The sequence below is a fragment of the Paralichthys olivaceus genome, chromosome 20 (genome assembly GCF_024713975.1).
Source record: "Paralichthys olivaceus isolate ysfri-2021 chromosome 20, ASM2471397v2, whole genome shotgun sequence".
Lineage (NCBI taxonomy): Eukaryota > Metazoa > Chordata > Actinopteri > Pleuronectiformes > Paralichthyidae > Paralichthys > Paralichthys olivaceus.
Genome location: NC_091112.1, coordinates 10,612,257 through 10,639,523, shown reverse-complemented (window position 1 = coordinate 10,639,523; position 27,267 = coordinate 10,612,257). Strand labels below are relative to the sequence as shown.

The 27,267-nt window shown below is 41.8% G+C and overlaps 1 protein-coding gene and 1 pseudogene across 1 annotated transcript; one reads left to right on the top strand and one right to left on the bottom strand.

Moving 5' to 3' along the window:
• Positions 1-11,267: 11,267 nt before the first annotated feature.
• galnt12 (UDP-N-acetyl-alpha-D-galactosamine:polypeptide N-acetylgalactosaminyltransferase 12) lies at positions 11,268-24,343 on the bottom strand. Its single transcript, XM_020090951.2, has 10 exons — positions 23,593-24,343; positions 21,624-21,793; positions 20,897-21,086; positions 20,467-20,652; positions 20,190-20,307; positions 19,190-19,366; positions 17,685-17,816; positions 17,350-17,463; positions 15,817-15,972; positions 11,268-14,632 (listed from the first exon to the last, which is right to left on the bottom strand). Exons 1-10 carry the CDS (start codon positions 23,967-23,969, stop codon positions 14,495-14,497), a joined length of 1,758 nt encoding a protein of 585 aa, XP_019946510.2. The 5' UTR covers positions 23,970-24,343; the 3' UTR covers positions 11,268-14,494.
• On the top strand, positions 22,789-22,897 carry LOC138405969 (U2 spliceosomal RNA; annotated as a pseudogene).
• Positions 24,344-27,267: the final 2,924 nt, after the last annotated feature.

The window sequence follows — 27,267 nt, the reverse complement described above, 5'->3', positions numbered from 1 at the left end:
ATGAAAAATAGCCCCAGAAACTGGAATTTGCTCTGCATGTGTGTCAAAATTCTTCATACCCCAGAAACAAAGTATACAATACAACGTGGAATTAATTCAAGACAACTCATGTCTGCTTTCGTGTAATTGTTTTCAGAGATTGATTAATCACTCTTGATTTATAATAATTCTGAGCATAATCTGAGAATGGGGAATCTGGAATCTGTAGTTATATAATCTCAACTCCACGCAGTTTGCAGAGATGCTTAAAGGTAGATAGACAAGATGAAACAAGTCTGCAGACATACAGCATAGCCTCAGGTTTAAAGACGAACAGGCTAAAGTTCGGAAGTGACAATATGTCACTTTGTCGTCTCCGTTTCAGTAGTCGGACGTCAGATCATCAGCTCGATAATTAGGGCCCGGGGAGGCAAGAGTGCAGGGTAAACGAGTGAGTAGGGAAGCTAGAGTCACGCTATCGCACATCAGCCCCAATCTATTATAAATATTGTCAATCTAATTAGTGGGTACGAGTTGATACATACACACTAAAGCAAGCACAAAGTATACACAGACAAGGACATGCGCACACAGCCAGTTGTCAGATTTGGTGCTCATCACATGCACAGCCATTCTTCTACACACAAAATCTCTCAAGATGTGTCACTCAAAAGTGAGATGATAAAACACAAACACTTTCAGGTGACTGAAAGGGGGATGGAGGAAAAAGGAAGAGAGAGTCCAGTTAGTTCAAAGGAGGAATTGAGGGGAAATTAGAGCGAGAGATGAGGAATAAGATGAACAAAAGAGCGACACATAACTAATCCCCGGGAATACCTCTGGATATAGTTAATGTCACACATTGATGCATGTGCATGGGCTTGCCCAGAGTGCATGCGCTCGGAGATGGAAGGAGTGGACGGAGGTTTTCCAAAACCTCCCACCTCAGCTCACCCCAGCAGCATTAATTATACACAACCCCTCTCCATCCAGCAGCACAAAGAGACGTGCTCTCTTAAGAGGTCTTAAGAGCCACTGGATGATTTATATATATATATATATGTGTGTGTGTGTGAGCTGATTGGTGCGGCTCCTCCGTGATAAAGATGGCTTCATGGAGCGAATAAAGAGCACTTGGGGATATAGTTGTATATCCTTTCACCGGTGCTAATGGACACAGGAGATGTCCGCCTCTCTGAGCTCCATGTGTATTGATCAGTGATTGCTTGTGGAATGCTGCCGGCTTTATCCTAATGGCTCAGAAATGTGAACTGCGGAGTGCGGTGTCAAGTTCACGTGCACATTTGGAGAAAACCTGCGTGGCTTCAAGAGTGCAGTGTGTTTTCTTAAATCCAGGACCGTCGCTACGATATGAAAGACTTTCTCCCAGGCCTAAGATAGTCACACTAAAATACTGAGTTTTTATCAAAATGCCAGACCTGCAATTTTTTTCTTGAACAGTGAATATGAATCTGATTCCTGGACCCACAGAGCATTTTCAGATTTTGTTCTTTACCTGTTCACAAAAACAAAAAGTTTCCATACTTTTGCCCCTTTTGATGCTTATATCAACATATGAACATTTTCCTCAGTTCACATTTCAGACAGAGGCTCAAGACTGTTGATAAAGGCGTTGCACATATTAATAGCTTTGTCTCAGGCAATTTGATTAACTTAGAACATAGGCAGTGATATTCTCCTATAAAATGTGTGCAAATGTTAAATAATCACTGTATATGTTCACATACCATCTCATTCGTATGTTAACGGTTGTAGAATAAGACTCCAAATCCACAGTTCAGCTCATACCTTGTTTTTTTGTTTTGTTTTGTTTTTGGGGAAGGGGGGACTCAGAATGTTCCCACTTGAATGTGCCCTTGGGGGGGTCTGCAGTCTCAGGGTAGTTATCCATCTGGAGCTAATTAAGTTAGCCCGGCTTTTACTGCAGGCGTGATCACTCGGTCGTGATTGGACCAAAATAGTTGTGCGACACATTCAGTCTGAGGACAATAAACTAGGTGTGATGTGTAATATTATGAAATGTACACACTTCACTACTCAATATTAACTTTGTGGGGACAGTTTTAAATGTGAAATGAGTGAAGTAATGAAAGCTCGACGCAAGTGAAAACAGAAAAACACATGGCTACACACACAACCAGGCATTCAGGATTTCAACTAACACACATAGAGACACACACAAACACACACACAAACACATAAGCACACACAAACACACAGACATGTACAAACACTGAACATAATTAAAAAGGACAAATACAGACATAGATTAACGCACAGTTTCACATTCCTCAACACAGCTTGGGTTTGCACGTTACACAGGCTCAATCATGTCACAAAAACCATGAAATGAAACGTTCTTATATCATTTATGATTACAAAAGGCCCCATTCACACAAATATATTTAACCAACTCCACCCCCCCAAACAATAACGTTCGCTCAAAACAGAACGCCATGTTCAGTTTTATAATAGACCTGCTGCTGCTGCTTGAGCGCAGTATTCACAACAGTGAGGGAACATCCAAAAATATTTTTGCAGGCAAATAGCTTAACAAATGAAAGCCATGAAAGATAGATGAGGAAGCCAGTGCTTCATTCATATTTGATAGCTGGGCTTAAGATGCATTACCCAGCCAACACAACAAGCCATAAGCCGACAGTCCCAGAAATAATGAGCTTGAAGGAGCATCTGTGATGGCAGAGGTGTGTGTGTGTGTGTGTGTGTGTGTGTGTGTGTGTGTGTGTGTGTGTGTGTGTGTGTGTGTGTGTGTGTGTGTGTGTGTGTGTGAATAGATTATGCTGGACAGTGGCGCTGAAATGCTGCATTACAGTGTGACAGGCGGGCAGCTGTCATCTCTTCTGCCTCATCTTTCTTCTGCTGCACTGCAACAGTTCAACAAAAGACAGGAAAGAGGTTCAACGTCAAAGACATCTGACTCATATTGATATAGAAGTATAGACAGTATATGGTAAATGGACTGTATATAGTGCTTTTTCAGCCTTATCGGCCTCTCAAAGCACGCCACATTCATGCTGCGCCTCAATAAGCAGCCCTTTATTATAAACTGTCAGCACAGCTGTCAATTTGGGGTTCAGGATCCTGCCTAAGGACACCTCAGAATTCCAGACCAGGGATTAAACAACTGACCCACTGTGTAGTGGAAGACCTCCTACCTTCCATGCTTCTATTCCTATGCAAGCATACACACACCTGTTGAGCAGGTTTCCATCTCCTGTGTGTGTTGTGTTGTGTGTGAGTGTGTTTTGCGTGTGTGTGTGTGCCCCAGGTGCCCATTATGCTCCCCCTACCCGCCACCCTCTGGTCTGCCAGTCAGCCAAGCATCAGATCAGCTGATGTGGGTGGATCGATAAGCAGGCAGGCACACTCTCTTCATTAGAAGTCCCCGGGGCCAGGCCACCTGCCACTCACTCACCGGCTCCTCTCTGGCAGAAGCCCCACATTGTGCCTCCGGCTGCTTCCGCTCAATACATTGTGTTTCCATGTCTTTTGCTGTGTGTTTGCTTTGTGACAGCGTGCTGGTAGAGAAAGAAAGCTACATACTGTACCTGACAGTGCGCTGACACTCATCAGGACTAATATAACACTCTGGCATCCAGTGGAAGATGTGCAGACACCAGAGATGGATGTGATGAGGCGCTCTGAGGCTCTGCAAGACTCTGCATGTTGAGATCAGAAATCAGGAGGCTCAACGAAGTGATGATGAAAGTAGAGAAAAAGGATAAAACGGAAACAGTTGAATGAAAGGAAATGGAGAGGAGGTAAAAATGTATCTTATCCATGAGTGAATTTCACTTGCTTGAACAATACATCCATGAAAAAACGTTGAAGGACCATTTTACCGTTATAACACTGATGAAACTACAGTTTAGGCTGCACACATGTGGTGGGTCAAAGGAGAAGTATTTTCCTGTGAAGTCTCCTCATGTTGTTTGATTCAGTCACTGAAGTAAATCAATTCAGTGTCTGTAAATTGGATTGTTTCTGTTCCTGCACATTTGATAGATGTTTGAGGCAAAGTAACACAAAACTAAAATGTATGCAGGACAGTTCAAAATCAAAATGCTTGAGGCTAATCATAATTTTGAGGAGTTAATCAAAGAGCTGCTGTGGGAAGCAGTTTGGAAGTAACCTAGCCAACCGTGCTGGCACATTCAGCCACCCCCCCTCAACATTGCACAAAGGTCTAATAGCTGTGGCACTTGAGCTTGATGAAAGCAGGGTGATGAAAGCAGAGTTAGGTGGTAAGAGGAGTTGGCCCTGCTCGCTGCCACTCCTCCACATGTCTGCAGGCTCATTATCAGCAAGCAGGCTCAACGAGCACAGTCCTACATGTACAGTGTGTACCACGACCTGCTGAGCATTGCTCACCTGTCACCGTGGTGCACAATTACTCAAAGGACCAGGCCTTTCTACAGAGCGGTGTGAGCACTTGTAGTTTAGTATTCCAGGGTGAAAAGAAAGCTGTCATATGCATTTTTTTGTGCATGTGGCAGATGTTCTTGTCCAGGCTGGGTTATGTTTTCAGTTTCCTTTTCTGTATCAGTATACTAGAGCAAGACCATGTGAGGCAATGATAAATGCATTTTGTGTTATACCATACCATTATGTGACACATTTCAATCAATCTGTAGATAAAGAAAATGGGTTTCTATTCTACATTAGGCTTTTGTGACCTGATATGTTGTATATGTGTCATTGCAGCATCCAAAATCAGGCTGCTCAGAGATCTGGGAGTCTATGGCCAGATCATAAAAGAAACCTCACAGATTGCAGAACGCTGGAGCCAATGATCGCAGCTGGGCCTGAAAATGTTAAAATAAGGTGTCTTGTAATTAAAAGGCTGAAATCATCATCAACTGGTGGTTGGCATCTTAATAAGTGCTGTATACCTTCAGACATACAACAAATATTCTCCATCTTGTCCCTAAAATAGGGAGTTACAATACAGTATTTTCACATATCCTGAAATACAGATACAGATTCAAGTATTGTGCAGAGAACACTAATATATAATATTCAAATATACATGTACACATATACACATACACATGTATTTATATACAGCAACTAGACCCATTGCTTGAGGATCCACCCTCTGCAGAAGGGCCCAGGGGCAGGAAGGCTGAGTCTCACCACTGAGAATTACCCATCAGGGGTATGTGAGGTTAGAAAACACAAGCAATTAGCGCATCATCTGACAGTGTGACTCCTCTGCTTCTTGTCTCTCCGCTGAGAGATTTCCGGAGCCCTGCGTTGTTGAGCCTTATCGATCGGCACGCTGGAAAGGTCAGTGACTTGGCTCACTGCCGGAACCAACCCCACCCCACCCCACCACCCATGCGCTGGCATTCAGTGGAACTCTTCACCCACAATGATCCGCTGCCCAACTCGGCTGGCACCACGCACCAGAGGAAGCAGCAGAGGAGCAAAGGAATACCCTGCTGCTTGTGTAGGGGAAAACACAGCGTTAACCTTTCTATCGTCGCTCGATGCATCTCAGCGTTACATTTCTGAAAACTGCTTAACTCTTGTTGGCCCTAATACCACCATTATCTCCTCCATACAACATCCTTTAATCCAATGCTGACCTACACTAAAATGTGAGTTTAAGGATTCATTCTTAAAGGAATAGTGCAACATTTTCAGAAATATAAAGTCTTTATTAACGGTCTATCCAAAAGATAAATGCAACAGTAACAGCTAGCATGGACGTGTCAGGCCATATTTACGCTATACAGTATGTTTTTCATGAATGAACTTTGAAGGTGCTGATTGTATTTTGGTATTTATGCTAAGCTAATTTGCTGTAGCTTCATATTCACCATCACGACATTATTAATTTAGGAAGTAATACAAGTGGTGCTAATAAAAAAAGTGGGAGGTTAACCACACTGACAGACCTCCTCTAATGAAAAGAGCTTATCAACTCTAAATAAGCCATCAGCTCAATGACTTAGGTGATTAAAGCATGTGTATGCTGCATCAATCAGTTGGTTGTCTGTCTGACCAAGCACATCATCATCACATCACTGATGAATAATGCAGAGGCAAGGATTTTTCTTTCCTTTTTCTTTTCATTTTTTTTGCCAGACTCGACGACTGCTAACGCTTAAGTAGGCGACTGTCTCTCTTTTAAAAGAACATTAGCTAGTTCTCAGATGCCCCCCCGCTAGTTTCTTATCCACTGCTTCTGCACCAAGATTAATACAGTAATTAATTCACTGGCAAGGAAAATCATGTTTAAAAACTGGATTCTAATTCAGAATATGTGCAGTGATGTTGTATCGCAAACACACTGGAGAGTAAAATGAAACCTTCTGTAGTTAGGTACGCAGACAGCACAGTCATGCATCCTCGTGTTTGTACATTGTACATGTGGACCATCACTATTAACTTTCACAGCTGATGCTGCCGCTGCAAAGTGATGAGGCGTCTAATTCACACTCGACTACACCCAGACAGCGAGGGATCTGTTCATTTGACCTGCATCGCTACACCCCTTAAGTAAAAAAGCCCCTCAAGAGGAGGCCGACTTTAATTTAATCATACACTATGAAAAGCTATGTTGACGTCTTTAGCGCTCCGAATCGGGAGCACATCAAGGTGTAGGATTTATTTCACCTCCTGGGAGTGATGAGAAAACAGCATCAGACAGCAAGATCTCACTCAGCTGTTTATGAGCGGCTAAAATTAAGTCTCTGATGTGTCTATAAACACCTCCACTGACTCGTCTCATAAAGTGTAGGGAAATAATTCCTCCACTGTACCTCAGGAATTCTACAGTGACATTAAAAAGCTTTTAGCCAGACGGTTCAGCTCAGGTGAGCAGCTGCAGGGATGGACAAATCAGTTTTGTGCTTTAAAAACCTGAATTCAAGAGAAAATTTGCAACAGAAAATTTGTAGCAGAAAAGTGGTTCCCCGTTTAATACAGTCCATGCTATATGTAAACTATCACTACGCACTACAATTTAAGAAAACACGTGCAAAATAGACACAACACAGTCAAATGGAGATCTTGTGATCTTCATCAATTTAACAACACATGCACAGCGAATAGAAAATGCATTCACTCACAACACAATGGAAGTAATCTCAGGGGACACTGAAAAGTGGTAAATACAACTGGGACACTTTAGCCTGCTAATTCAAATAATTGGACTAAATTGATTGAATTGACTGAGAAAGCTAATTTAATGCGTGACTTGAATTTGCTGGCTAATAATGATGCTTAATATCTGCACGGAAATGCAATAACAATGTTAAAATAAGCATACATTGAAGATTAAACCAAATCACAAAGTTACAAACTACAGCAACGACAATTGTGTTTGTAACTTTTTAGTGTCCCCTGGAAACATCTTCTGTATTATAATGTGTCCACTTGCTTGTGCCATATCTTTTTTTTCTTTAGTTACAGTGCACCGAACATTTTGTCAAATACATGATGTCAACTCTAAAACAGCTTGAGGCCACTGGATGAACCTGTGTTGGAAAGGATTAACAATATCTCAAAACCTCAGACACACTCGACTGATCCAAGCTAATGTTGATCCAATGCCGACAACATTCATGGAAAAATAAATCAACTGCATCTTATTTTGTCCAGAGGAAACGTACACAGTATAGGCCTGTGTCTCCACCAGGGGGATAGAGCGTCCATTTGGCAAGCAATCAAGTAATCTGATGAAGTGAAATGAATAGTGGGGTGGAATGGTTAATCGCCTGTGGAAGTAGGAACATATTAAAGATGTATTCTGTCAATGTTCTGTAGGCTATGTCGGGGGAGTCTGTGAAAAATCACAGTCTGTCCGGGTGTGAATCAATGTGACTCTGGTGTTCTCTTTAGCCGGATATATATATATAATCTTTGCCAAAGATGATTTACTCCTCGACAGGTTTCAACATTACATTCGACAGGGGGAGAAAACTCAGTGGAGAGCGGATCAATCTGCCTGAAGAGTCAAACTAAAAAATGTTCGTAAATCAAGTCACAATCGTACAAACGAAAATACAAAATTCCTATTTATATCCCAGTCCGTGTCATCTACATTATAGATGGCACATACTCATATTTCCAGGCTCTGCCATGTCCATTTGCTGTGGCAGAGGAAAGAGTGACAGACTCTAGTTTTCAGCAGACAAGTGTGATATGCGCTGTGACTCCTGCTCCTCTCCCTCACCATGGAAATGCTCCTCATAATTAACTCTGTTGCCAAACGCGATTTGCAATCTGCTGATGTATTACAACATTAACAGGTGGGAACGACAAGTCTGACAATGCTGCTCAAAGACAGTCAAATGTTCCATTTGTGACTGTAATATTTGACATTATTACATTGAAAATCAAATCTAATCAAAGCAACAAATGTTAGCGCAAGTTGAATTATTAAAAAAGACCAACAGAAACTGCTCTTATGTAAATGAAGAACTCAAACACAAAACACCAAACAAAAACTTCCATCATTAAAACTCATATTGTGAGTGTGGCCTTGTGCTCCAGAGCTACTGGGGGCTCAAGTCTGTTGCATAATTTATTGGGCTCAATGATAAATTCTAACCACTCCTGCAACCTCTCAAAAGAAATGTATTTTGTTGCAGTTTTGGTGAGTTAATGAAAACTGGAATTACCTACTTGTGTTTGTGTGCCTCCACCAACCAGTGCAGTTTTACTCTACATACAGTGTATTCCAGACTCATATGAGATCACAGGGATCTTTGACCTTTGACCACCGAAGTCTAATCAGTGAATCTTTGAGTCCAACTGAATATTTGTGCCAAATTTGAAGAAATCTCCTCAAAGCGTTATTGAGAAATTGTGTTAACATGATTGGGACGGACAGACAACCCATAAACATAATGCAGCCACTGGCTCTTGCCTTCATGTAGGCATACGATTTTGATGTTTTTAAAAAGGAAATATGTTCAGGATACAGCTTTGATTTTAGGCAGTAGCTTGTTCAGGTTTCACAAAAATCGAGAACAGCACAAACAAGGTGATGGCTGTCGTATTTATCGGCCTGCGACGGAGCACCGATGGTCAGAATCGTCTGAGCAAGTCTGAGCAAGTGACGAGTGACTCATTATCAAGGACCAGTCCATTGATGTCATTAACAAAGCCACAAGCCACTAATTTGCAGTAACACTTCTGACTGTGGCAGTAATTGAAAAGGGTGAGATATTATCCAGTCGCTTTAATAATAAAGATTCTCATCTCCTTGTTCTAATGATTCACACTTATGTTTAAACTCCTCAGAATGAGGATGGGGGTCATAAGATTTTAAAATTAAATTATCAGTTCACTCACAGTGCTGTGTCCAGCTGTGTGGTTCAAATATACGCACTGCAGAAGGTGACGAGCGCAGTTTGTTGAGGTGCTCGTCTGCATCATGTTGCAGAAGCCATTGTTCCTCATGTGAGATCCTGGTGAGGTCCAACTCTGCTGAGAAAAAAAACCCCCAAAAAAACTAAACACAGTGGGTAGCTCAAGGCAAGTGAGCAACAATCAATCTGCCTTTGGTGTTGCATTGGTTGGTTTCACAGACATGGATTAGATGAGCTTGGTCCAACACTGACGCAGGCTTTCAGCAGAAAAAGGATTTAAGTCGAGCACGTCTGGGAAACTGGTCCCTGAAGTATTTGGAGAAACTCTGAGTGCATCATTTGAAACAAATGATTCCTCCCATGCTTGCCGTGCTCGAGCGTTACTGTGGTGTTTGTTTCACATCAGTGTTCTACAAATGCATATTTTTTAGGGTGATAAACATTTTAAATCTTTCCGGATAAATCCATTCGATGTTGCCTGTGTTGACAGTCCTGAGCGTCTGTTGTTTTTAAAGCAGGGAAGGTTAATTACACTTTAAATTTCTCTTTATCATGCTAGAAAAAAACTGATTTCCAGGAAATTGATGAGCTCTGCCAAATGGAAATGATACACACGATCCAGCAAATAGCACTGTAATATTTCTCAGACATAACTGATGAACTGTAGATGAATCGGTTATGGTTATTTAAACAAATTTGCAGAGTGAGCGAGTCCATAGGAGCTTTGCCGCCCTCTCCACTGTATGATCCATCAGATGCAGGGTGGTCATGGTGCATATGAAGTGCATTGCTATCTCTGTATCTAGGCCTCACATGTTTGCTGCACCGTCTGGAGTCCCTCCTGAAAGTGAAAGTGTGTCATCTAATGTATGCAGCCAACAGCCACTGCTCCTGTGCTGTTCTGGGTATTGGGGATTACATAAACCGAAGCAACATGGAGTGTGGAAATCTCGTCTTATAGTTGAGTGTGCGTGTGAGGTTTCCTCTCACTCCCTGACAACTGGAGCCGGAGCATCTCCAAAGACTTGCACCGTGGGGAGTCTTGTTTTGCATTATCATTAAAGACACATATGGGCTGTGAGAGGCTGGAGCAGCATGTATGCCACACCGGATGGAAAACTGGGTCTATGCGTCACATGCAGAGCAGAATCAAAGATGGCGTTTCTGTGGACGCGTTCAAGATATTTCATAGCCCTAGTTTCAGAGGGATGCAGCCAGAAGATAAGGATGAGGCGGCTCTAGAGACAGCATCCTCACCGCCTTCTGTATTACTGCTCCTCACTTTCCTAGGAAGCTGCTGAGTGGTGTCTAGGCAGTGTTTGTCAGAATGTAAAGATTTTTCGGCAAGTTTTCCATCGGAGCATGTCATCCTGAGCAAGACAGAAGCTTGCTTGTCTCATGTGGTGACTTCAGCGGGGCACAGATATTCCTTTTATTTTTAGCAGTGTGGCACATGCTGGAAGTTTGCCTTTTCTAGTTCTTTCAGCATGTTATATAAAGATAGCAAAATCCATACACTCACAACATAATTATTTTCCTGGCTTTGATTTAAAGACACAGTCCACACCTTGTGTCCTATGGAACAAACAGCAGTGCATCATCAGTCAGTGAGGGAGTGTGCAGAGCAGAGCGTCAACACCATGGGAGACGGAGCGACTTCTCACAGGGAGGACATTTCACTCTGCAGTCGGGAATCAAACCAATCAGATCTGGTGGGAAGATCTTTCTTTTTCTTTACATATTTCCCTTCAAGTGTCTTGATTCATGTCTCCACAGTAAATGTGGATGATTATATTTTCATGGAGTCACAGGTGGTGTAGAGTGCCAAGTCTGCTGTGTTTCCAAAGTTGATGCACATTTTAAAAGAAATAAAACTGAATTTAAAAAAAAAAGGAAAATAATGAGAAAGCCCAGACAACATTCAACATTACTTATGTGTTTACTTATTTTGATCCACAATTAAAGAAGTACATTGACATCACATATGGTCCTTTTATTGGATCCAAAAAAATACAAAAATAATGTAAATCAGATCCTTCACTTTCCAAATAACAATAAGGCCACTGGAGTTATTAACAGCATCGATACACCGGACATGGTGTTGAATTCCAGCATCATTATTTGTGCATTTTTACCACTTACACAATTTCAAAACCATCACCACTGGGCCACCATTCTTGTTGTGTGACAGTACAATCAGTCACTCTACTAGTTCAAGTGCTCGCGCAGATCCCTGGAATTTCACCACCGTTTTACAACAAAAGATTGGTTGACATAAAATCCCTATATGACCTGCCAGAGAGATACGAGCGCCGAATACCAATTTTACTGCAGCTGTGTGTACAATATCAAATTAGCATACAATAAAATGCCTCCTCCCGTATGTAGGACATGTCTGGAATAACAGATGGCCACGCGGAACAATAAAGAACCCCTTTTTAAATAATGGGATCGAATATTTATACTGTGCTCACAGGGTAAAGACACAAGCTGAAGAAGATGGAAAAGCTGTCACTTCCTAAGTGTTCAATACATAAAGCATGAGCGCTGTATTAAAAGAGCTATTTCACTTGGTCCTGGTGAAACTGATCTCTCCGCATGACACTGACTGAAGCAGCTTTCCCCACAGTCTTAAAACAAGGAAAGCTAAGCTACGCAGAGAGAGAGAGAGAGAGCGAGAGAGAGAGAGAGAGAGAGATTGCTAGGGACCATGCACAGCTTGGAAATGGTTTCAAACAACCGGTTATTAAGACTTTCCCTCGGCATATGGTGCTCTCCTATTAAGACCGAGATCAAGCACTGCCACCACACACAGTCAGGCCCTTTTTAGCCTCATCCACAGTCCTGAAACTGATGCTTCTTCCCCTCCCTTTGTGGAGCTGACCATAATCTTCCTACTGGACATTTGGTCCATTCCATTTATTACCAAGCGTTGCCTCCAAAATCATAAACCACTTATGATGCCAGCAAAAGCCTGAACCATGGACCACTTTGGAACTTATTCTCTGCCCTCATCCTACTCAGTGCATTTACTTCATGATACTCTCACACTGCAATAAAAAGTCAGAGTGGTAAGTAATGCACATTTTGTACTGTCCCTTTAGACTTGTTAGTGTTAACGTGTAATTGCAACAACTCACCATACACTTACTACTACATACTACAATAATATGTGAGTGTACATTCATTGTACTTAGGGATTCTTATCTACTCCACTCCCAGTTGCAGTACTGGGAAAATCGTCTTTTTCCCATCTCCCATTCATCTTATGGTGAGCGTGCATTCTGAATCAATAGTAAAAAAATCTATTTCAGTACGATCATCCCGTAACATCATTTCCAAACAGAGGTCCTCTGAGACTGATGAGCCAACATCCTCTGAAGGTTAATGGTAAGGAAGAGGTCACAAATTGCTTCATTCAGCCTCCTCCATTATCTGCGTCTGCTGTCAAAAACTGTACACTTGATGACTTCCGTTCATAAATCAAACCTCAAGCTCGCGAGTATACAAGTGCTCCCCCTCGCTCTCTCCGTCTCTCTCTGAGGAGGATTCGGCTGGCAGGAGTCCAAAAGATAAGTCCTGCACTGCACACCTCCGACAGGGAGAGGGAGAGGTGGTGATAAAGAATTGGGAGAGGACCAGAAAATCAATCAGAATGCCATCTGCCATCCCAGCACCCTGGAGACACCGCCGACAACCGTCTACTCCTCCGCTGTGTTTCCCTTATTCCCTCTGCACGGCCTGTGGGACAGTTGCAGAAGTGGCCGCAGCTTTGAACCGAGGGATCTATAGATGTCTTAATTCTGATGAATGGCAACAGAGTCAGTAAGCACGAATCAGCACCAGAGCAATATGCATTTGCTCAAGGGAATGCCTTGAGTACATGCAGTCACAACTTTAACTACTGCGCTCTTTGTCTCATCGTGTGACATCAGAATACATTCAGCTCAAGAGCTATTAAACTAGAGGGATGTCTTAAAATTGAATTATAAGCTTTTTACATCAGGCACTTGCAATGAGTTTCAAGTGGACAAGAAAGATGAGGATGAACAGCATCTGCACTCAGCAGCATTAAATGAAAATATTCCCACATATCCATCACAAAAAAATTGAGAAATGTTTCAAAAGTTTCACCTGCAAAATACATTATTTAAAACTTAGTTGACACCACATAAATTCAATTCCTAAAATATGGCTATGGATTTTGAAGCTGCAGAAGCAAGAACACTGTCTTTACAAAAAAAGATTAAAAAAGTCTGCCCAATGACCCATGTCATTTTTCCCTCAGTACAATTTGCATTTCAAGAATACCTCAGCAGAAGCAGAGAAGAGGAAGAATTGAGTTTCTCCTGTTATCAGTAGTAGGTGTTAAGTGTAAGAGTTTAAGTTCTTGCATAATGCCTTCGATCGGAGGCTTCTACGCCACCTGTATGTAACAGTGGCAAGCATTCAAAATGTCCTGAAAAGGTTCTTAAAATACCTGAAGATTTGTCCCACTTTTCTCTTGACAAATAGAAAGGACAGGAGGGAGAGAGGAAAGTGCAGCAAAGTGCATTGGCCCCCTCTAGAGGAGAAGATGCCTCAGGATGCAGACTCTGATAATCACTGTAATGCCAGCCACTAACTCATGGGTGTGAGGACAGAGGTATTAAGCAGTTTTTTTTTTCTTTCAGATGGAAGCACAGTGTTTGTCCATGTCTGCTAAATTAATGTCATTCTTTAAGATTTCACCAGCAGCAGTGGTGTCATTGTGTTGCACAGCTTATCACCGATTCTCAATCATCCCATTGATTAAAAAAACAAATCGTATTCCAGTAGGCTCCTGTCTCCCAGCAACAGCTTCCAAGAAAATACTCCCATATATATATGTGTATATATATATATATATATATATATATTAACAAAGTGCTTCAGAAGGAAAGTACTTAATCTAATTTTCCATCGACCAATTCAATCCAGCCAGCAGAAAAATGTGCAAAGGTTGATGTTTGAAGGAAGATCATACGCTTCCTCCTTTGGCCTCCTTTCAGGGCAAGGCACACATATGAGGAACACGTTCATTAATTCCCTCCACCGATATCCCTCCTCAGGATATTGGCCCTGTATGGCAACGTTTGTTCTTTCGATTCAGGGTCGATGCCGTTACGTTACATTTTCTCCTCAAAGAACCACTGCTGGTGGGGGCTGCCTGAGCAGGGCTGCAGCGAGGGGGCCGGTGTCCCGTTGTCCGTCTTGTCTACCGCCTGCACACACTTCTGGCTCGCCACGTGGTGCAGACTTCCATCCTGAAGACAAGCAAACGGTGGAGAATATGAAGAAGTGTAATATTATAGCACTAAAACAAAATAATTACTTTCTGCTTGATCACTCAAATGGTAAAGTAGATTAGAAATATTGGAACTTATCATCGACGCCTTTTCGTCCTGACATATTTGATTTCTTTTTAAAATTTTTGCCCCGATCAAATCTTCCCATGTATTCATCCGCTTTTCGTTTGTTGGCTTAACTCTTTCTTCTCCCTCCCTTTATTGTTCCCTTCTCTCCTCACTCTTCTGCCTCTGTGTTACATCCGATCAGTCTTTCCTGACTCTATTTCCATTTAGATGGTGTTTTAGCTTCCGACGATGGTTTTGTGTAACTACACCGAATACATGCTAAACAACTTCCCCACACTGTGTGGTGATGCCCAGCATGCCATTGCTGTGTGATTTACAGTTTAGTATCACCCGCGTTGGCACGCAACATCTGTGGAGCTGTGCAGGGACGTGTTCGACGTGACTGAGGAATGAATTTGATTTTGGGCCTTTCAGGGACAAAGTGAGTCAGTTCTCTCAGTTTAAACACAGGAATAAAGCATATAAGATTTCTATTGTTAAAAAATATATTGTACATTAAATAAATCTTCTGATTGTACAGTGTTTTCTAATCAATAATACATACAGTGTAAAATATATATTGCCAAAAATCTATTTTTGTTTTTTAGAGGATTTGTAAGAACAAGAGAAGTCAGAACGATGACGGGTTTGGCGATGATGGGATGGTGTGCATGCGGAGAACGAGGGAGTCAGTGTTTGTGAGTTTTAATTCTCTCTGTGAGCTTAGTTTAAATTCATGAAGGAAAATAATAAATATTTTGATAATTCAAGACAAAACCAAATAGCACCTTGTTTCCACACAGTTCTGTTTCCTGTCCATAATTCTGTTTCATATACAGACTTTGCCCCTAGTGTTCAAAACACAGAAATGCATTTCTTTTCTTACGGATGGATAGGGACGCCACTGCAGCCATGGGAGACATTTTTTGTCAGGAGACATTAAACACAGATCCCCACAGGAACATCTCTTTCACTGACAGAAAGTGTCTCAAAACCTAATTCCATCCTCCACCGTTCTACATCCTCTCTTCCTACTCTGAATATAAAAGTGTAGTTAGAAACACAGAATGATGAACAGATAAAACACTCATTACCTCTCGGAGGACAAATTTCTGATCTACAGGAAGCGGTTGGCCTCGTTTTCTGCACCGCTGGAGAGTCAGGTAGGTGCTGATGTTGTCACCCATGACACATCCAGCAGGCTCCCTGGTGTTGTAGTGGATCTCGCCATCTGAGGACAATTCAAAGAACTGTGGGAAGAGAGGAGACAGCTGGGTTTTAGTCTAAAATGAGATGGTGTAATATCGTTTAAAAGACAAATGGAAGCCCTTTCTTGATTGTCTGAATAAGGGTAAACAACTTGACAATGCGCCCCCACCTCCCTGTTTTCCGTTCCGTCTCACTAGTGTCTGAAGAATGTATTTATTGTCCTCTCAATTAATATCCTCCACCTCCCAGAGCCAGCAGGTCAGAGTGGAGGGAAGTGAGGGTTGGCTCACGTTGTTCTTATCGTTAATACGTCTCATCTGTCAAATTAGAAACCCTTTTGATCCTGACATCTTATAGGAATCATTGTTTATCATCTGTGACACTTAATCAATAATAAGGTTAAAATAAAGAAATATGTTTTATGCATGTTACTCAAGAGACATGATTTTCTTCACTCCAACTGATGAAAACAAGTTGCATTACATTTTTGCAATGTCAGTTAATAGGATCTTAACACACCTGTTATGTGTATTTATATATTTATTTATACATATATATATATATATATGAAAAGTGTCGACCAAGTGTGATTCCATTACATGCAGAGCTTGCCCTCATGAGGCAGACAGCACAAGCCCTGCAGAGCCTGCTTGCTTCAGACAACATCAGTGTGTGTCCACTGAGGGCTGCTGGAATAACAATGGAAAAATTCACAGTGTTTCCTACACTCCTGCCAACCACAGAGGATAAAGGTGTTGGGAGCTACATTTTTCATGATATCAACAAGGCCAACACATCATTTTTCAGCTTGGGACAGGAGGAGCTACTCCAGGAGGAGCTACTCCACTATACCCAGCTACAAACACTTGATGTGCTGTGAAAAAAGAGGGTTGTATCTCTGCTTTGAGAGAGTCTGAGCAGACATTTATGACTGTGATTACTGCTTTCTTGGGCAAATAGAAAAATAGGGAGGAAGAAAATGACAAGAGAGAAACAAATAAAGAGCGCAAGTTTAAAAGAAAGCTAAGGAGGAGGAAGTGGAGGGTATGAATCAGAATGAGGCTCGTGACTGGTCCTGGTGACTCTTGAAGATCAATATCTTTTTTGGGTGAATTAATTAATCAAATCCCAATCACTAAAGGAATTCATATGAAACTGAATTGAAATCTGTATAAATATGATATCATATAAGAAAAAAAACAAAAGTTTAATGGCACTCTTAAACCATTAAAAGTGTTGAAGTTCATTATATTGGGTGTTTAGCCATAGACGGGTAAGTGCATTGTTTTCTAGTTTACATAAAAACAACAGCAACCAAATACGAAATGTAGTTAAAACATTTCATGCTGATTACAACAGACTGAAGTGATTTCTGGAGGCTGCAGAGATTGTGTGGTCCGCAGACTAACATGCAGTACCTGGTTCTGACCCATGCCGTGACACGAGTACAGGATGACTCTCTGGCCCACCACGACGTGTTCATCTACAGGATTGTAGTCAAAGCAGTAGTTGGCCTTGCCGCGGTTTTTAAGCTGCAAAGAAAGACAGCAGTTATATGGATATGTATTTCTGACATACAGCTTACATGGGGCTTATACAGGGCTGAGCTGGAGAGGACATATCACATTTTTAATGCTTTTTATGCTTTTTTGTTTTATGATCTGAAACGCTCAGCTGTATTGAATGCAATCGAAGATGTCATAGTTGGTAAATTCGTTCTTTAAATGAAGCCTGGCGATCGCTGTGTTCTCACCATTCCAAACATGCCTGGTCGATCCTCTGGGATGTTAATATCGGAGTAAATGTTATCCAGATACCACCTGAAGTTCTTACAGCCAAGCTTCTCTCTGAGCTTCCGCCGCTCGGTCACATCTCCAAAAGCCTCCTAGACACAAAGAAACAACAGAAGATAGTTCTGCATCATTATTGTAATTCAACAATATCAAGAAGAGCTGTAATGAGGATATTACATCATGTTACGTATAAAAAAAGGACCTGATGTGTGCACGCTCACACAGCTGCAGTGTCATCGGATGTGTTCACAGCATTTCTCTGTAGTACAATAGCACCACCTATAGCTGTTCCATAACTCTGCATATTTATAATATGCATCTCAAATAACACACCCTCCAACAGAGCTCCTAAGAGCAAACCTCTCCCACATCCTAGTGAAACAAGTGCAGGTGGATGAACCTCTCCTGCTGCGAGGAGGGTTCAGTGGCGCCGCACTCTTTTGCCTGAATCATTCCTGGTAATGACACTGCTGCATTTTCAATTCTAGTTTATTTTTCGCACCGAGTTTTTAAGGTCACTCGTCAACATTCATCAAACCCCAACACACTGTTTTTGTTTTGTTTTTTCAGCTCTGGGGAGGGATAACACTGGAAATGCATATATCAGACTGCAAGGACACAATTAAACTGACTCAGTTATCTAACCTGTAGTTGGGGAATTCATTCAGGACTAATGGTGGAGGCATAGATTATTTATCTCTGAACACGTTTCAATAAAATCTGCAGCTAGGGATCTGAAAATTCATAAAACTGCAAGACATGCAGGAGAAACAACAACAAAAATAGAACTGTTAAAACTTAGTGTGTATGTGCACACACATACAGACTAGCAGTGGGGGTTTTTTCATGCCAAAGGTTGGAGAGGCTGCCTCTTCAGAGAGAGATGAGCGCCGCCTGATCTGTGTTTAACTGCGCAGTCACACACGAAGGCAGGGCACCCCGTTGGTTAGCACTGCTGTCGCCTCTTATCAAGGACAGGTGGGTGACACCCGTTGGTACTGAGTGACATGGAAAGGTGGTAATCACACACCGGAACGCCCTGACACCCCTGTCAACTTGGGTGTCAGCCGCTCATGTATCCCAAGTGTCACTTAATCAGGGGAGCTTTTACACCACAACGGGAGTGCAGTGTGTGTGTGTGTGTGTGTGTGTGTGTGTGTGTGTGTGTGTGTGTGTGTGTGTGTGTGTGTGTGTGTGTGTGTGTGTGTGTGTGTGTGTGTAGTTTGAGAGAGAAAGGAGTTCATGTAATTCCGTACATGTGTGGAGGACTGAGAATGTGTCAGTGGTGAAATTAAGTCATTAATCAAACAGATGGATGCAGCTACAAAACAAAAATACCAAGTTTGCATAATGTTTCATGAAGAAACCCCATCAGTCTTTAGTAGAAATGCCAGAATGGCTGCTTAAAGATAAGTTTTGGTTGTGTTTGACATCACTGGCTCGTGCACAAGACCATCTGACTCACCAGCCGTGCGTGGGGGTTTCGATGGTAGTAGATTTCTTTGAAATCGTCCAGCCAGACCTCAGCAGCTCTCACACTGTTTGCCAGAGCTTTGCCCCGTGGGTACGGGGCCTTCTTAGGGAACACGTGGCCCACATGGGAGCATGGGTGGACCTCCAGAGTTCCCCCACACTGCCAAATCTAAGAGACATCAACAACAACGCCATGAGGATTTAGTTAGTGTCCCAGCCATGAATCAGTCATTTAAAACACAAAGCACGCCGTTGTTAGATGAGTTGGAAACATATAAAACTGTTAGAGATTTTTGCACCAACCCAACCAAACCACACAAGACCAATATGCAGAATTCTGCCACTAGGTGTCGCATTTGACCCAAAGGACAGTGCAAATGGAAAATAATGAAACAGAGAATATAGAGACTCCAGATCACACGGTAACGCACCTCTAAGCCAATTTACTAATCCCCAATAAACAATGAAGGACATCTGATTTAGTGTTTTAATTAGAGCCTGATACCAATATGAATGTCAAATGCCAACTGGGGCAGATTTTTATCAGCCAGCTGACAAATCAGGCTCTATTTAAACATAATATTATGTTAATTATTTTGCCATATTGCTTAATACAAGTTGAATTTTGCAGCATGAGGCCGTCAGCACAGGCTGAACCTGAACATGATGACAACTGATGATTTAAAGCTGATTCACATAAAAACTAAATGTCAGCTTCTACAGCAGCGGAACAAAAAGTGAACCCGACTCTAGTTTAAAATAGGGAAGCTCAAATGTTTCACTGTAATGAGAGTAAAACTGTGACCTATTGCCAATGGATTCATTAAGTGTTTATTTCAGAATTTGCAAATGTGAAGTTGCCTTTTGGATTCTTTGTGTTTTACAGCTGAAATATAAGATTATGGAGACAGTGTGTGTATTATTTTCCATCAAGCTACATGTGGAATACATGTATATGTATATGACACATATAAATGACAGAATTAACTTACCCTGAAGGAAAACTCCAGGTTCTCTCCTCCCCACACCTCCATCCCTGTATCATACGTTCCCAGGTATTGGAAGTACTTCTTGCTCACAGCAAACAGACCACCGGCCATTGTTGGAGACCTGAGGAGAAAAAATAAACATTCTGACAATAGTTCTCCTATCTACAGTATATAAATAAATCCTCCTCTGATGATCTCAGTGTGAGGTGTAGCACCAGCTGACAGTCTTGCGAGAAGCCTTAAATGCAAAGCGATGCATTATAATAAACACGTGCCGAACCTGATGACATCAGTGGGTGAGTGACGACGTTTCTGCTCAGACTCTGGGACAGAGTGCCAGGTGAAGACCAACCGCCAATCAAACCCTCCAATCTGAGGTTCGCCGGAGTTGCCAAGATACTGGAAGTTGTTCCAGTCGATTACGTCAATAACCGGACACACCACAGCCGACGGCTCCTCTTTGATCCTTTTGGAGAAAGGAGAGAAAAGCTGTTGACGGTGGGAGACGTCATCTGTTCATCTCAAATGTCTGAGCGGCTACTGATCATAGGGAGTCTGAGGTCAGCAACCAAACAGCTCTCCTGTAGCTGGCTGGGGGAGATTTAGTATTTAAGCTGGGCCGGACCACAGTCGATCGAACCACAAGGCAACAATTTGCTGATACTTGAGAGACAAGAGTTGTGGCTTTACCCCGCTGGAGTTTTTCTCACCTTTGGAGCAGTGGCTCTAACCAGCCCACGTGACACTCGCAGTGGCAATCCAGGTAGGTCAGCACATCACCCGTGGTAATGGATGCCCCTAGCAACCGGGCCCGCACCAACCCCTCCCTCTTGGTGGCTCGGATCAGACGCACCTTCCTCAAACCTGAGATGTACTTTTCCAATGGCTCCTTCAGGTGAGCTTCAGGAGAATAAAACAAAGAAACACCACAAAATAAAATAAGACATCTGAAACATGTGGTATGTTCTCTCTCTCTCTCTGTGTGTGTGTGTGTGTGTGTGTGTGTGTGTGTGTGTGTGTGTGTGTGTGTGTGTGTGTACTGAGAGTAATCACATTTCTCAAAATCACTTCTCATATTTAATGAATAAGACAAACAAGGACAGCAAACACACCCTGCGTATGTGTGCATTGGGAGAGGCAAGTATTGCTTCATTTCTAAATGCCATGAGTCAAAAAAACATTTGAGCCAAACTGTCGAACTAGTATAAACTGGTGTCAACATACTTTCTGTTTGTATAGATGATAAAAAAGGGCCCAGATATGTGACACTAATGTCTTTGAGACTATCTCAGTGTGCACATTATTAGATTTCTCTTTAACCACATCTTAGTTTCACTACCTGTCACTTCTTTCCTGTCTCTGTTTGAATTTCCTAATTTCCTACAGGCCAAGTCTGTCTGTCACCACCATCTGTCAGTGGTTGTTTCCACGCCGTACCCTTGTCGCTGTAGTCGTCCACCAGCACCACCTCTTTCAGCAGGATGTCGGGGGACGTCTCCAGCACGCTGTGGACTGTCCTCAGCAGGGTGGACCAGGCCTCGTTGTAGAAGGCGATCACCACCGAGGTCGATGGCATGTTGCGATAATCATACTTCAGCTCCCTGCACCTGAAAAGGGAGAACTCAGGTGTTAGGAGACAGATTATTATTACCATTAACTTCACCGAGGAGGTTATGTTTTCACCACTGTACCTTTAGAAACTACAGAACAAATTATCGCAGAACTTGCGGGAAGGTTGTGGTACGAGGACCCATTAAAGAACCCATTACATTTTGGTGAGGATCCGCATCAGGGAGCGAATCCTGGATTTTTTTTTTTCCCTTTCATGAACATTACAAGATTGAAGAGGTTTTTCAACATTTTCATCCTTTCCCACAGAATAATTTATGGATCTAGTAAAAGAAACAGGCATATATATGGAAGTGATATTTATGAGTGTATGGAAATTGGTGCAGCTTGATTGAATTTAAGGGGACTGTTGGACCTTGGAAGTATGCGCTCTACTAGTCTGATAGGAGAGAGGAGAGTTACATATGACAGTTACAAAACTGTCCCCGGAACCTCCCTCCTCCTCCTCCTCCTCCCCCATCCACCCACCTCTCTTCTCTCCCGAATTTTTCTCCTCTCACCCCTACTGGTATATTCACATGTACAGAATTTTTTTAATTGTTGCTAGAAGGGGTGTGGATAAAGGGTGTGGCTGGGTGACACTGGCTCCAACTGAAATCTGATTGGCCCTTGTAGTACCCCTGTCTTGTCAGTAGTCTTAAAAAAGTAGTCAATAACAATACTAACCATAAATATGAACACTAACAGTGACTGACTTCCACTCGTTCAGCAGCCACAGTGTCTCTGAGGCAGTTTTAACACATTATTCAATGGTGATGAAGATAGTTTGTGTGGTGTGAGGGTTGGCACAGCTCCACCATCAATTACACTGTGTTTCTCATTGTGTTTTAAAAAGGGGAAGGAGAGTTTATTGTCTACCTCCTATAATAGAAGAGCTGTTTTTTTTTTTTTAAATAAAGTGGGTTCCACCTTCTTTTTGTGTTTTGGAAAAGATAGCAGTGCTCTATATCAGTTCATTGTCCACCTACTATATAACACTTCTCTGCCTTTTGGCTAAGATCAAGTGTAACACTTATTCTTATCAGTTTAATATCCGATATGTCAATACATTATTTATCTATCTCATTTGTTTACGACCCCTTGCATAGTTTCTCTGTTAGTTTATGCTGTTTTGCTCATTTATTGAGAAATAAAGTATATTTGAAATAAAAAACTTAGTGGGTTACACCTTGTGTTTGTGTTTTAAAAAAAATCATGGAATAGAAAAAGCTGTCAAGACATTTAAAGGTACAGTGTGTAGAATTCAGTGATATCTAGTGTTGAAGTTGCATGTTGCAGCTGAACACCCCTCACCTCACACTCTCCTTCCAAACATGAAAAAGAACTGGTGGCAGCCTTTAATTGTCATAAAAACTTAAAAGGTGTTTAGTTTGTCCAGTCTGGACTAATGTAGAAAACATGGCGGCCTCTGTAGAGAGCGACCCCTCGATGTAAATATGAAGTATTTGAATATAAAGGGTCTTTTCTGGGGTAAAGAAAACTAGAATTCATACAATTTAGATGAAACGAACTAGTGAAAACTTCATGAGGATTATTCTACATTAAATATAAGCCAATTGATCCCTTTCACCTAAATCTTACACACTGGACCTTTAATGCTTGAACCAAATGTTATATACTGATATGACTTAAATGTATGTATCATCTATATAATGATATGTTAACTGTATCACTGTCAGTTTGGACTATGTAAAACCTTCTTTACATCTCTTGGTGTTAAAGATCCGTTTGTATAGTGTGTTGGTGAATAAAGTGTATTTGAAATCAAAGTTCTTACAGTGGGTTCCATATCTCCGGCAGCCTGCGGTGCAGTGACACTTTGTCGCTGATATAAATGTTGATCTGGTGATGTTTCAGACTCTGCTCCTCTTCTCTCTTCTCCTCTTGGTTCAGGGTCAGTTTGACAGCTCTGCCCAATTCACCCGGAGCGTTCATGTCCAGCGGAGGCTTCTCGTACACGGGCTTCTTCAGCTCCTCGTCCAACACCCGGTCCTCCACCACCTTCTTCATCTCCTCCTCCACAGAGGCCAATCGGCGTTTGGTGTCTTCCACCTCTCCGGAGTTGTGTCTGGAGAAAACGAGGTAGCCCACTAAAGAGACACCGAGGAGGAGGACGAGGATCTTGGGTCGGTTCCTTCTTCTGCAGGCTGCCATCGTGTCGGTCGCTTCCTCGGGGCACAGCCGGGTTGAGGTTGCATGCCCCGGTGAGAGAGAGCTGCCGGTGCCCGGTGCTGCTGAGGTGACCCTCTAGCTTTCCACTTCCACGTGTCTGCTCCTTCAGAGACTTTTTAAAAGTTCGTTCCTCACGAGCGGCAACATCCCGGGCTGAGCGCTGAGGCCAATGCGGAAGTGCAAAAATCTGCAGTTCAGTGGATGGCCACTTAAAACAATGTTAAGAAGCCCGTCATAACTCCAGCCTGCATTAGCGACGCGTTCCCGATTTGTCGGAGAAGTGGGCACCGAGTCTGCGAAGCGGAAATGTCTCCTCTTTTTTTTTTTTTTTATCTCGACGGATTTCAGAGCAACACACTCCTCCTCCTCTTCTTCTTCTTCCTCCTCTTCCTCTTCTCCTCCTCCTCACTTCAACGCCGTGCTGAAGGGAAAGTGTGAACGGATTAACTAACTCGGATTATTTATCTCCCGGGATTAGCTCGCTACTTTATCCTGCATCTTCCCACAGGAGACGAAACAAATCCAGGTCAAATCAAAAGCACGGCTCACGTTTAGTTTCCAGCTAAACTAAAACACACGCTCACGATTAAAACACGCACATACCGAGCTAATGCCAACATTAAGAAGAGACAACCTGTGTGCTGCCATTTCTTTAAAGTTCTTAGTGTGACCCACAAACCTATAAATTACCACACCGTCAAGATAACACAGAATGCTGCTTCATTTCCGGTGTGCGACTCTCAAGAGGTCAACATCTGTATGAACAACACTGATCATGAAGAAAACCCATTTCATTACTTCTCCTACAAACACATGTTCAAATTATAAAATCATTTTAAATGAACATCAATAGAATTGGTTGAGAAATAGTTCAAGTTCATTTTTAAGTTAACTCCCCCCCCGGTTAATATATGTGGAAACATGATACATATGACTTTAACCCAAACATATAGTCACATTTGTTTTATTACATATGTATTTATTTTTCTTTATACATTTTAATATTGTTTATAGTGAAATGAGCCGTAACCGTGGACTTTGCTATCTGCAAGTGTCTGTTTACTTAGAAGTTTTATCATAGATCCTATTCCCGGCTCTCTTGATTTCACTATCTACACATGAGCTGTGAAATTCCTGTTTGTTTGTTATGCTATAAAACCACCTTTTTTCAGTCTGGTGTAAAAACTTCACCTAAGCAATTTCAATTTTGCTTTTATTTTAAAGGCAATATAGTTATACCGGAAGTGTAATTGATTTTCTTTCTTTTAGGTAAGTAAAGGTACATCTCTCACAGCAGAGCAAGTTTATCAAGAATAAAAACAATGACTGTAAGTGAGATTTAAAATCCTCCACATACAAATCTAGATCTATTCTTTGTTTATGTATCTTTACTAATCTGTATGAAGTCCATCAAAGTATAGAGCTGGGCAATATCAGCAAAATGTTACCAAGATGAAAACCTTTCGATCGATCAAGTAATCGATAATCATCACAATAAATCAGTTAGTTTTTGGTTAAAGGACGTTTTTGAATCAGGGTTGTGGTTTTAAACTTTTCTTCATGAGCACAGAATGACAAAGATTTTAATAACCACAAAACATTTTATAAATCTGAGGTAGAACATTCAACTTTTCATGTAGTATACCTTGCACAATGCACAAGTGATATAGTGATGCACATTTAAGTTTTTTTACTGTGATAATTATTATTTTATCTCCCAGCCCCATTAAAAAGTATTTATTCATATATTTCTGAAACATAATATAAAAAATAATCACTCTGAATCATCATATTTCTGGTAATAAGAGTGAAACACTTATAATGACCCAGCAAGAACCCAGGACCTCAGTTCAGATCATGCACCTCGGTAGTCTCACTTCATATGAAGCCAGTTGTCACTCAAATGAAACTGATATGAAAACTCTCGACACCAAATATGCAATTGGACACAAAAAGTATGTTTAAGCAAATTAAAATGTTAAATAATTAAGGCGACCGCTTCAAGGCGAGAAGGTAATTTGAGTGGCGTGCTGTTTGATGGAGTGCCCATATTGTGAAAACTACAAAGAGACACGGGAAGGCAACAAGTGAACAGGAGTGTTGTAATATGCCACGGCCCGCTGGGCTCATCGTGTCTGTCACCTGACAATGAGACACGATATTAATGTCGATGCATGAGGGCGTTTTCATTGAGGAGCGGCTGATGGATGACATTTTCCATGCAACAGATAATTGGTGCAAATGTATTAAACACAATGCACCTTGGGCTGAGTTATTTTCCCGTCCGTTGTTACTGCACTATAGTGGGGCCCAAAAAACAGAACACATCACTGACATGCTATTTTATTTTTATTCTGTCTTTATCAAATGTAGTTTAACTGGAAATATGAAACAAAAGCTAACAACGGAAACAGGCTTTGAATTTAATTGAGTAGCGTCACCCATGTGATGAGGGTGATCGTTCTCAGACAACATGTGGAAGTGGTTGATCCAGTCTGTCTCGTTTCATGTCATATGACGTGGCTTTATGATTCTGCTTTATTGTGCGTTCCCTTCAAACAGGAAATATACTGAACGTCAAACTCTGTGAGATTCCCTTTGGAGAAGTGGAAGGAACAGTGCACATGCAGCCTCTCTGCATCACAAACAGCTCAACCTAAAGGGGGACAGTGGTTGAAAGTTGCCAATGGTCTTCTCTCATGCATCTTGAGAAAGAGAGAGGCAGACTGTAAAAGACACAACAGGATGACACAACATTCTGTATTAGGTTTGAAAGCTCTGAAGCAACCAGCATAATGTGGTTACAGATCTCATGTGTGAGAGGGGTTAAATATAATTTGGTGCAGGAGGAGGGAGGATTAAAGTATCAGTGTGTAGGATTTTGTGGCGTCTTGCTTCAGGGTTGCAAATTTAACGAATACTCCTCCCTTCAAAACTCCTTTCCCAAGAAGGTAGGAGAACCTACAATGGCCTTCAGGTAAAGTAGAAATGCTAAAGGCTCCTCTAGAGCCGGTGTTTTTTGATTATTCTAGGCTACTGTAGAAACATGGCGTTGAAATATGGTGACTCCATGCAAGAGGGTGCTATGTAGATAGGAATGGTTCATTCTAAGCTTCAGGTGATTGTGAGTGAAAGAAACCATAATTATGAATTTCTATATTTCATTTCTGCCAATAGATTCCCACTAAAATTGATCCATCCTGGTCCTTTAAATAAAGGGGTGGAGAAAATTTAGTTAATTAAGCAGGTCACATGAGGACTACAGCAAAGACTACCCCTC

What these genes read in the sequence shown, in the direction of transcription:
- galnt12 (XM_020090951.2), bottom strand. Translation starts at nt 23,969, where the DNA reads ATGGCAGCCTGCAGAAGAAGGAACCGACCCAAGATCCTCGTCCTCCTC. An exon ending in CCGGAGATATGGAACCCACT is followed by an intron (nt 21,794 to 23,592) that starts GTAAGAACTTTG and finishes CTCCCTTTTCAG; the next exon opens with GTGCAGGGAGCTGAAGTATG. An exon ending in GGACGACTACAGCGACAAGG is followed by an intron (nt 21,087 to 21,623) that starts GTACGGCGTGGA and finishes ATTCTCCTGAAG; the next exon opens with CTCACCTGAAGGAGCCATTG.